An 11,026-nucleotide genomic window follows, 5' to 3' on the forward strand; every position below is an offset into this window, starting at 1 on the left:
TTTTCAGGTGGACTTCAACTATTTTCAACACTATCTTCATATAGTTGATCCAAACTAATACTCGTAAAACAATGGCACACTTTATGTCTACTCTGTGTCTCAGAATTTATTTATTCAAAAATTACCAAAAATGATGTTGCTATATACTGTAAATAGCAACAACGACCCCAATAGGGGTTCCTGGTCTAAATGGGTTAAAAATCCATATAAAGTGCAATATAAAATGTGTACCATGTTTTATGATACAGTATGAAGGCCCATAGGCTCTTACCAAGGATGACCAGATTGATTGGCCATCGAATGGCATAACTTGAGATTGGTTGGCATGTCTGGTGTTAAAAAAAAAATAATTAAAAACATGTGATGAGATTTTGTTGGTTAACTCACCTTTATAGCCCCGGGGGGGTGATGGTGATTGCCAGCAAAGTCTATGAAGAGGACAATCAAATTATTCAAGAGGATTTAACTTGGAGTAAAAGAAAAAAAAGCTTGGATACAATTTATCAAGACTGTATATATGTTTTAAAGTTTATATAGAGTGGCAGGAGCTAGAAGTTCAAATATTTCAGTCTTTAATAGAGTCACAGTACTGTATGTCATGGCACAATAGCAAAGGCACAGCAACTATTGAGTGATAGCTAATAAAATAATCACAAATGTATCAAAAGCCTCTTGACACAGGGACAACGGACATACCATTCCTTACTTGTCCAGTATGGTGCCCTCCTGAAATCGATTCAAATAAGCCTAATTAGTCAAGGTAAAATAACTTATGATATTGTGCCAACGCAAACAGCTCCTTGCAAAATAGGGAGCGCTGAATAAACATACTTTAGACACAATAAGAGTGGCTGAGGGCATCACATAGCCATATGTAGCCTATTTGTACTTACCATCATTACAGAGGTCTGCTGACTCTAACTCTGCCAAAAGTTTCACAAAAGCCTAAAATGAGAGAACACAAAACATAAACCAGAACTGCAAGCAGTTATGAATGGGGGCCAAGCCCCCCCTGCGCAACTCGGACCCCGCACACGACAGAGCCCACGGAAATTGGCTGTAATGGGAAATGCACCGGAAGTGCAAAAGGCTAAATGTGTGCCGATTTGGATTTGTTGTACTAAATCACGCCCACTTTGACCAATCATTACTTAACTATATGGCTGGCCTCAGGAGTGACCCTACATCAGTACTGTTTCATTACTTTTTTATTATTGCAACAAAAAATGAGAGTGAGAAGGAAAAATGCCTTTATGTTGATTAGTGTCTAGGCCTACATTTTCTAAACGCACTGTTATCCATTTGTCTTGCATATGTGAGAAGTGAAGTAATGTTACAGAACCTGCGGAGCAGAGAGAACTTTTTCTGAGGAGCTACAGAGATGACGTGTTAGCATGTTGGACGTAGCACAGTAACGTTGACTTTTTTTTAAATATCACCTTTTTAAAAGGCAAAAACGCATTTACATCCGTTATAGTGCCACCTATGGGCCAATTTGCAAATGGACCTATGGACCAAATTTGGCAGAGAGCCTCTAGATGACTTCAGGAACAATTGACTTAAGTTGGATGTTGAAAGCATTTAGTTTGACCGAAATATGAAACAATATGTGTTTTTTAGCAAACAAAAAAGATTGTTTTGGATTAGAGAGTTTTTGGAGTGCCAAAATTCTTTTGACATCTTTCGATCAGACACATCTGGAGATTCTATGTGCAAAGTTTCAGGCAGATGGCGCTTAAATTGTAGGAGGAGTTCGAAAAAGTAGGTTTTGCATCCGTGGCGATTTAGCAAACGAAATGTGCAGCAGAAGTGGGCGTGTCCTATGTCAGAAAACTCAGCTCTATTCAGGGAACATATGGATATAAGGTTTGCAAATGTGCTCTTTTAAATGTGGTAGTTACAGGCAAAAACGCGATTGCATCCATTATAGCGCCACCTAGTGGAGTACATGTGCAATTTTTGGTGTGGAAGAACTGTGTCCTATTCTATCTGTACCATATACATTTCAAAGCTCTCAGCATAACAGTTTGGCTGAAATTAATGTTTGTTGTTTATGTTGTAATAAGCCACGCCCACATTGAGCAGTCATGACCACCTTCAAGATATAGCCTCAGGATTGGCCCTACATCATACTGACCAAATTTCATAAAAATCTGTGTAGCCGTTCCAGAGATATAAACTAACCATATTTCTAGCACCCCCTATTGGCCAAAATTCGCCAAATTCGGTTCATCCCTTCCCAGTGTCATGGCAACCAAGGAAGTCAAATTTGGTGTTCACAGCATTTAGTTTGACCGAGATATCAAACAGTTTACATTTTTATAGCTAGCTTCAGAAATGTGTTCGTTAATAATTTACGCATTTTTTGACCGAGCAAAATTCTTTTGATAACTTTAGATCAGGTCCAGCTGAAGAGTGTATGTGCCAAGTTTCACGCAGATCGGACAAAATCCCAAGGAGGAGTTCGAAAAAGTAGGTTTTTGCGATTTTGCGAAAAAACTTTCTAGGCGGAAGTGGGCGTGGCCAAATGCAAAGTGATTCAGCTCCATTCAGGGAATACAAGATTCTGGGGATACAAGATTAAAACACGTTGGCCTAGGTTATAGCGCCCCCTGCAGGCGGATATATGTAGTTTTTTGTGTCTGAGGTACGTGCAGGTGTCTGCACCAACCCTTCAAATTGCACCACCCTCCCTTGCACGGTTTAGCCTGCAGCACCACTTTCAGTGGGAGAAAAATAAAAATCTTTACAGTTACAATAGGGTTCCGGGTTATTTTCTCTTAACACTGCTGGTTTCTGGCTTCCCATCTGACTCCACGTACACAGGATTTGGCCTTGAAAATAAAAATTAAACATTCCCAACAATTGAAATTTAAATGTAATTACAGTATGCTATACATGATGCTCATTTTCCAAGTGTACATGGGAAGCTGGTGGTGTATCTAGTTTGGAAACGTGAGAGATTGTGAAGGGTGGTTCCCTCTTCACACAGGGGTATACATTTCATTATGCAGAGTTTCCTCGTATTCTTTAAGGATATCTTTCTCTATGTCCCTTATAAGAAGCCATCTTAGCTAGAGAGAGAGGTGGTGCTGCTATATTATATTACTTGTGTATTGCTTGCAGTGAATCCCCTAAAGTCCTCTTGTACCACAACCCTGAAAAAAGAGGGAAACAAAGAAAATTAAAGCTGCAAGCAGCGTTGAACGGGCCCTCGCAGTCCACGTGCCTCGGGGCATGCTGCCGTCGGGGCATGCTGCCCTCAGGGCTTGTTCAAGCAACACCTTCCGCTGAGGAAGTCGTTCCTTTATTATTCGGTGGCCTGCTATTGCCGGTATGAAATAATGTACGCTGAAGTCAGAAAAACTGTGTTAACTGCTGCATGATTCCCCGGACAAAGACTGAGTCGATGGTCCGCTTCTGGAGCTGGCTGAAGAGAATGTCCACACGAGTTATGATGCAACTAAATAGTTTCAGGAAGAAGCTGAAAGTATCATCGTCCAGTAGCCTCACAAACTCTCCAGCTTTCCGCACAGTGGTAGGCTCAAACTCCCCTGATGGTTTCAAAACACTGATGATGTCACCTTTGTGCTCAAACACAGTGTTCATGGCACAGATATGGAAGTTCCATCTTACTGTGTTTGCTCTTGGGAGTCTGTGTGCCACCACTCCATCAAGCACACTGGTTGTCTTGGGAGATCTTGAAAAAAACCCAGAGAATCCAGCCAGGTCAGAGAAGAACTGATTAACTGATGGGATGTGAGATGTCACCTGCTGCATGATGAAAGCTGAAGAGGAGGAAATTGCAGCTTATGGGGGAGTTGCTGTTGTGCTTGTCCCTTTGGGGCTTCAACAGCCAAAACTGTAAGTCCTACATCTGAAATAAGACCATCAGCTGAAAGCCAACAAGATTTCCTACATGTCTATGTATATATTGTCTATGTAAAGTAGAATATGTGGGATCCAAATCAAGCTGAAGAGAACTTTTTCTACAGCTCTTCCAGCTGCTCTCCACTGTAGCTATGATGTCACGCATTCTAGCTCACGCAATACACACCCATTATAAAATCACAAGACGGCCTAAAAATCCTTAAAACTAAAACTGTGATGATTTGAAAACTGTAAAAGATTTTTAAAAACTGAATACATGCCCAATAGTTCGAGGTCTTCTGACTCTTTTGGAATTGTGTCTGTAGCTCAAAGTATGAGGGACAAGGAGAGGTTGAAAGTAGATGAGTTTTGAAGAGGATTTGAAGATTTCCCCATTTAATTCCATTCACAGTGATTAGACTGCCACCAGAGCGCCATCTATGGGCCGATTTGCACCCAATTTTGCACAAACCCTCATCAGGCCATGGAACACAATTGGGAAAAGTGTTGTGGTAATCGGAATGTATTTGGTGAAAATACGAAAGGCTGTCTTTTTTGAACACAATGTGCAGGAATTTGTTGTTTTATATTTTGGGCCTCTTTTGGTCTATCATAATTCTTTTGATAACTTTTTGTCAGGAGGGTCCACAGAAGCTTCACGCAAAGTTTGGTGCAAATCGCTCAAATTGCCTAGGAGGAGTTCGAAAAAGTATGTTTTTCATTTGTCACGATTTTGCAAATGGAAAGTTAGCGCGAAAGTGGGCGTGGCCTACACTAAACAATTCAGCTGAATGCAGGGAACACATAGGGATGAGGTTTAATAATGTGCAACATATTAAGTGGGAGTTATGAGCGAGAAACGCTTTTGCATTGAAAATAGCACCACCTGCTGGTCATTTTTGGTGTGTGAGTCACAGGGGCCATTCTATAGCACCTCTATGAATTTCAAGTGTTATGGTGTTAATAAATATCAGCCAAAGCTGACTTTTCAGTAAAGACATGTTTTCACCGTTTCCCAGGCTAAATCCCCCCCCAACATGCCTCACTGTAGTAGAAGTTTCTATATCTGCTCTACACCGGAACTACGACATGCAAAGCGAATTGATCCCAGTCTACATACACTAGCTAGCGATTAGCTCCATGCCACTAGTTTTCTTAGTTCACCATTATAAATAAACAAAATGCTTCACCGTGGTGCTGGTTACAACATTGCTTGTGTAATGATTAAAACGCTAAAAATGCTTTTAATCACACAGATAAATAAAATAAGTTTTAATCGCGAAACTCGCTAGCGAAATAGCGGACATAATGTTAGCTAGCATGCTACCGGGGTCCACCACGGTGTCCGAGGGTTGCCACCCTATGGCCACAGGACACAGCTGTAGCTTCAACAACGAAAGCTTCGAACATCGTCGTTCAGGTTCGATATCCCCAGCCTCCACAGGGATGCTAGAGAAGCTCCTTCGGAGGTGGGAGTTGGAGGCTTCTCTGACAGGGGCCTCCCCCAGACGTTCCCAGCTTACCCGCACTACTCGTTTGGGCTTACCAAGTCTGTCCAGGGATTTCCCCTGCCACCGAACCCAACTCACCACCACGTGGTGATCAGTTGACAGCTCTCACCCGAGTGTCCAAAACACACGGCCAAAGATCAGATGATACGATCACAAGATCGATCATTGACCTTCGACCTAGGGTGCTCTGGTACCACGTACACTTATGAGCATCCTTGTGTTCGAACATGGTGTTCATTATAGACAGACCGTGACTAGCACAGAAGTCTAATAATAGAACACCACTCGGGTTCAGATCGGGGAGGCTGTTCTTCCCAATCACGCCCCTCCAGGTATCTCCGTCATTGCCGACGTGCGCGTTGAAGTCCCCCAGTAAGACCACGGAGTCCCCCACCGGGGCCCCTTGCAGGGCCCCAGTCAGGACCTCCAAGAAGGCTGCATACTCCGAACTAACCGGGACTTGTGGTATTTTGAACCATACTTAGTCTGGCCCCTCACCTGAGACCAATTTGCCTTGGGAGACCCTACTGGGAGCACATGGCTCCTGACAACCTAGCTCCCAGGTTCATTGGGACACGCAAACCTCTCCACTGCCATAAGGTGATGGTTCCGGGAGAGTATGTTTAGAACATGCACATAAAGGAAGGCAAATATATTAACCAACTCGTGGCAACATATCTTATATAAACAATTCTGCGTGCGACAGCACGCATCACAACATGGCCGCCAGTCCGGATCCACACAATGCACTTCAGAAACAGAATATACAACAAACAACTCACTTTGTACTCACGCACAACAAACACAAGGCGACAACGTGGACAGCCACGGTCCAGCTCTGCTCAACGCTGTTACAACCGAAGAAGATATGCACAGCACTCAACAGGTAACTTAGCTGCCTTCGGGGCTGTTCAGGATGACTCGCGTCCCTCTGGTGATGCTCAGCTCTTCCCGTACACGGCAAAGCGGGGAAGTTTGCACACACTTGGTTAAAAACAGATGCTGTTTTTCGAGCAGTCGGGAGAGTCGGGAGGACAGACGCTTCTCTCCGTATATCTGCGGTATTTTTTTCCTCATATAAGTTGACAGACAGTTACTACTTACTTTTGTTTGGTCATGTAACGTTGCTTTGTGGGACATTTCTCTGTATTAAGTTGAGTGAGTCACTCGTGTAGTTAACTGACCGTCAACCGACACGCCCCCGCTCCGCGACGCTGGCTTAACCGTTCACACTGGTTCGGTTCTCTAATAATATGGTCCTGACACTGCCTACTAAGCTGCACCCTAAAGCCACTGTGAATGGGGCTATTGAAACGATGTCGATTCATTGTAGGGCATTTCAACATTGAAAAATCATCATCTATACTACATTGATTCAACAACAGTTTTCTAAACATTGATATGGTAACTGTAATTAAACACTGTAACATAGATTTTTCCACCTCAACCAAAAATAACCAATCTGACCAAAATCCAACATTGAATTTATGTCTTTTGCTATCTGGGTAGCACTCATCTTCATCATCATCATCATCACCAACAGAACTGAAACCACTGAACAGTTCTGGTCTGGTTCTGAAGAAAGTGCAGGTGTCGGCAGCTCAGAACTCACTGGCCTCAGATGGTCTAGTACCACGACACACAGGTGCACCAGGCCTCCTTCACAGGTCCGACTCTCTGCCGCAGGACGGTGCTGAAAGTTGATTGATCCAGGATCTATGATTGACTGTCAGCCTGGCCCCTCCTACCAATTGATTAGTCTTTAGATATCGAGGAACTGTTGCCCCCGACAACACAGCTCAGGGACAGACAGACACACACACACACACACACACACACACCTTCAATGCTTTGATGATGTTCACCTGATGTGGCCGGTCTTAATCTGATCATTTGTTGTTTTTCTCAGATCGGACACATCGAGGGACAGCCGGAGAGGAGAGGTGTCTTCCCCATGTCCTTCGTTCACAACCTCTGTGATTGACAGCGACAGAGACAGGCCCCACCCACCTGCTGAGGTCACACTGATGAAAGTGGGCGGAGTTAGTCAAAGAAATAAACAAGCCTCAGTTACTGAAGTCATCGCTGTAAATAGACTTTATTACCCTGCCTGACACTGGCGAAGCAGCATGCAGACAGAGAGGAGGTCAAAGGTCAGAGGTCAAAGGTCCGAGGTCAGTTACACCTGGCCAAGCAGCTCATCACCACCAGCCAGCGACACAGAAGCACAATAGGACAAACGGCGTTAAGAGTAGAATAAAAGCACAACATTAAAGAGCCCATCATCAACACAATCACCACCCCTCTCAACCTATCCCAGCTCACATTGGGCACCTTAGAGGTACACCTGCACAGGTAACAGTCTACCGCCAAGTTAATGTCTGCTGCAGCACGAGTCCATGTCACGTCCTCCGTGTCTTCAGTCTCCATCAGAGACCGACGTCCACAACTAGTGTTGTCTGAGACCACATCCAGAAACCAGCTCAGGGTCCACATCAGAGTCCCATCGCATCCAGACTGAAGGTCTGTAAGGGGTCCGGCTGGAACTGTAGAACTGTACAGAAATCAGATGAGTGGAATCAGAGTGATCACACCATCCGAAGATCAATACATCGGTCTGAGTTCACTGAAAAAACAACACAAGAGTCTAATCAGCAGCCATCCTGTCAGAACCAGTCCACAACGAAGGATGAGCAGCAGGTTCTGATCCAAGTGTCAGTGACAGAAGGGTCTAGGTCAGGAGACACAACAACACCACAGTGACTCACAGCCACCGTGAAGCCTGGTGGAGGAATATGTTCTCAGGCTCCACCCAGACGGAGGAGAAGCAGCACTCCATCCTTCAGAAACAGACTCCACCCTGACGGAGGAGAAGCAGCACTCCATCCTTCAGAAACAGACTCCACCCAGACGGAGGAGAAGCAGCACTCCATCCTTCAGAAACAGACTCCACCCTGACGGAGGAGAAGCAGCACTCCATCCTTCAGAAACAGACTCCACCCTGACGGAGGAGAAGCAGCACTCCATCCTTCAGAAACAGACTCCACCCTGACAGAGGAGAAGCAGCACTCCATCCTTCAGAAACAGACTCCACCCTGACAGAGGAGAAGCAGCACTCCATCCTTCAGAAACAGACTCCACCCTGACGGAGGAGAAGCAGCACTCCATCCTTCAGAAACAGACTCCACCCTGACAGAGGAGAAGCAGCACTCCATCCTTCAGAAACAGACTCCACCCTCTGGTTGGATCTTTGTGGAGGAGGGTTCATCGGCAGCAGGACCATGAGGCCAGACACCTGTCAGGTGTTGGAAGAAGACATGCAGACAGACCGTCGACCTCGTCCAGCTGTGGTGTGAACAGCAGCTGGATCAGATGATGTCATCACCAGCACGGGATCTTCTTCTAGAGACCGACAGAGGTCTGTCGGACCTGGTCCGATGGTTCAGAGTCATTGTGACTGTGACTGTCTTCACTGTATGTAACACACTTCACACCTGCCACCTGTCTGTCTGCGCACGTCCTGTACAGCCCACCTGTCTGTCTTATTAAAGAAGTCTGTAGTTTTTCAATGAGGAGATGAAGGTCTTCAGTGACTGAAAAAGAACAACACAGTTTATACTGTTTTTCTGTGTTTGTATGTGGCGGACCCTGCCACCTCTCCGATTCAGACAGTGTTGTCGGACCTGGTTCTCCTCTGAGAGCAGCTGGTTGATTTACTGATGGAGGCAGGTTGTGTTATTACCTCATTAATACTTTAAAGATTAAAATTCTTCTTTTAAACAACGTAATACTCCTTTAAAGTTTGCCTCTCCCTCGTGAGTCATCCTGAGAAATAAACTACAACTCCCAGAGTGCACTGCTGTAAGAAAGGACTTTACTGTTATGGAGAAGGACTGAGGGTGAGACAGCTGCTGATAGAACAGAGAGAACGAAATCAATCAACGTGATTGATTTCGTTCAAATCAATGTTTTAAATCAATGACACTTGAAAACTCCGTATGAGTTTGTAGAAGTAATCTGATTTCTTTATTTCTGATGACTTTCATGTTGGCTTTAAAATCGATTTACTTATTGATTAGGATGTAACATGATTTTAAAGGTTAAACATGAATTTACACATTAACTTGATTATTGTTCATCAGTCTAAAACCTTTAATATATGAATCCAGTCACGTCCCATTAATGGACCCAGTTCTGGACTGCGAACGCGTCAGGTACCAGTTAAAGGACCTGTAGTTATTTGAATGATAATCAGTTTTTAATCCTTTAAATCTCTCGGTTCTTCTTCGGTCCTTGATTTGTTAGCTGACGACTTTTCAAGTGAAGAGACTAATTAAAGAACCTCTGTGATTTAATGATTCATTCATTCAGACTGTTGATCTGGTGACCGCTCAGTTTGATTGATGAGGTGAATCTGTGATGAAGTGGGCGAGTTCAGAATGAATCTGATCAGATTAAAGGAACTGTGCAACATTTCCTCCAGATGTTCAGTCTCAGCTGGTCCCATGTTGCTGCAGTGTCAGTGTGAATAATCATGTTGTATAGAGACTTGCTGTCTGGCTGCATGTTGGCTTTATTTATTCTGTATTTTATAACTCAACATAAATTATAAACCGCTGAACGATCGACATTTATTAAATCCTGATCATTAGCTAACGGTAGCAGACTGTCAAGAGGACACCGTCGATCTGTCATTAAGAACTGGATACTGGATCCAAAGATGGCGCCTGTTCAGGGAGAACTGCTCACTTAGCACATACTCAGCTGTTACCATGGAGACGCAAAAAAACTAATGAAAATATAAAGTTATGTCCGAGGCATCATTATGAGCAAGTAAAGGATGCCATGTCATGAAGGCTAACACGCTGCTAACTGACAGCAAATGCTGTCCAATCTTACAAAGTTAAGCATGTTAGCTGCTTAGCATAGCATATTTAATTACAGGAGAAATTTATCTCAAGTTTTTATGTTGTTCAGTTAAATAAGACGCTAGCCTTTAACATGCTATGCTAACCTGTAACATGCTATGCTAACCTTTAACATGCTATGCTAACCTGTAACATGCTATGCTAACCTTTGACATGCTAGGCTAACATACCCCAATGTTGTCAGGAGGGACAGAATGAGCAGATATTAAACATGTTGTTAAAACTGAACCACTGAAAGTTTCTGCTTTTGTTTTTATGTCATTGTATTGTTAAATATGACCTGATAGAAGATTCTGAGCCAGGACTGAGCCGGGTCTGAGCTGGGACTGAGCTGGGTCTGAGCTGGGACTGAGCTGGGTCTGAGCTGGGACTGAGCCGGGTCTGAGCTGGGACTGAGCCGGGTCTGAGCTGGGACTGAGCCGGGACTGAGCTGGGACTGAGCCGGGACTGAGCTTGGTCTGATCTGGGACTGAGTCGGGACTGAGCTTGGTCTGAGCTTGGTCTGAGCCGGGTCTGAGCCAGAACTGAGCCGGGTCTGAGCTGGGACTGAGCTGGGACTGAGCCAGGTCTGAGCTTGGTCTGAGCTTGGTCTGAGCTTGGTCTGAGCCGGGTCTGAGCCAGAACTGAGCTTGGTCTGAGCCGGGTCTGAGCCGGGACTGAGCCGAGTCTGAGTCGGGTCTGAGCCGGGTCTGAGCCGGGACTGAGCCGGGACTGAGC

The 11,026-nt window shown here is 44.5% G+C and overlaps 1 protein-coding gene across 4 annotated transcripts in view; it reads left to right on the forward strand.

The window, feature by feature from the left end:
• asap1a (ArfGAP with SH3 domain, ankyrin repeat and PH domain 1a) overlaps nt 1-10,541 on the forward strand; it is a 29,263-nt gene extending 18,722 nt beyond the window's left edge. For all 4 annotated transcript variants that reach the window (XM_030403069.1, XM_030403070.1, XM_030403072.1 and 1 more), the window contains one exon: nt 7,291-10,541. In XM_030403069.1, coding sequence (XP_030258929.1) covers nt 7,291-7,365 — 75 coding nt within the window. In that variant the 3' untranslated portion in view covers nt 7,366-10,541. The remainder of the gene's footprint in view (nt 1-7,290) is intronic.
• Nucleotides 10,542-11,026: the final 485 nt, after the last annotated feature.

This window comes from Sparus aurata, chromosome 21 (assembly GCF_900880675.1).
Source record: "Sparus aurata chromosome 21, fSpaAur1.1, whole genome shotgun sequence".
NCBI lineage: Eukaryota > Metazoa > Chordata > Actinopteri > Spariformes > Sparidae > Sparus > Sparus aurata.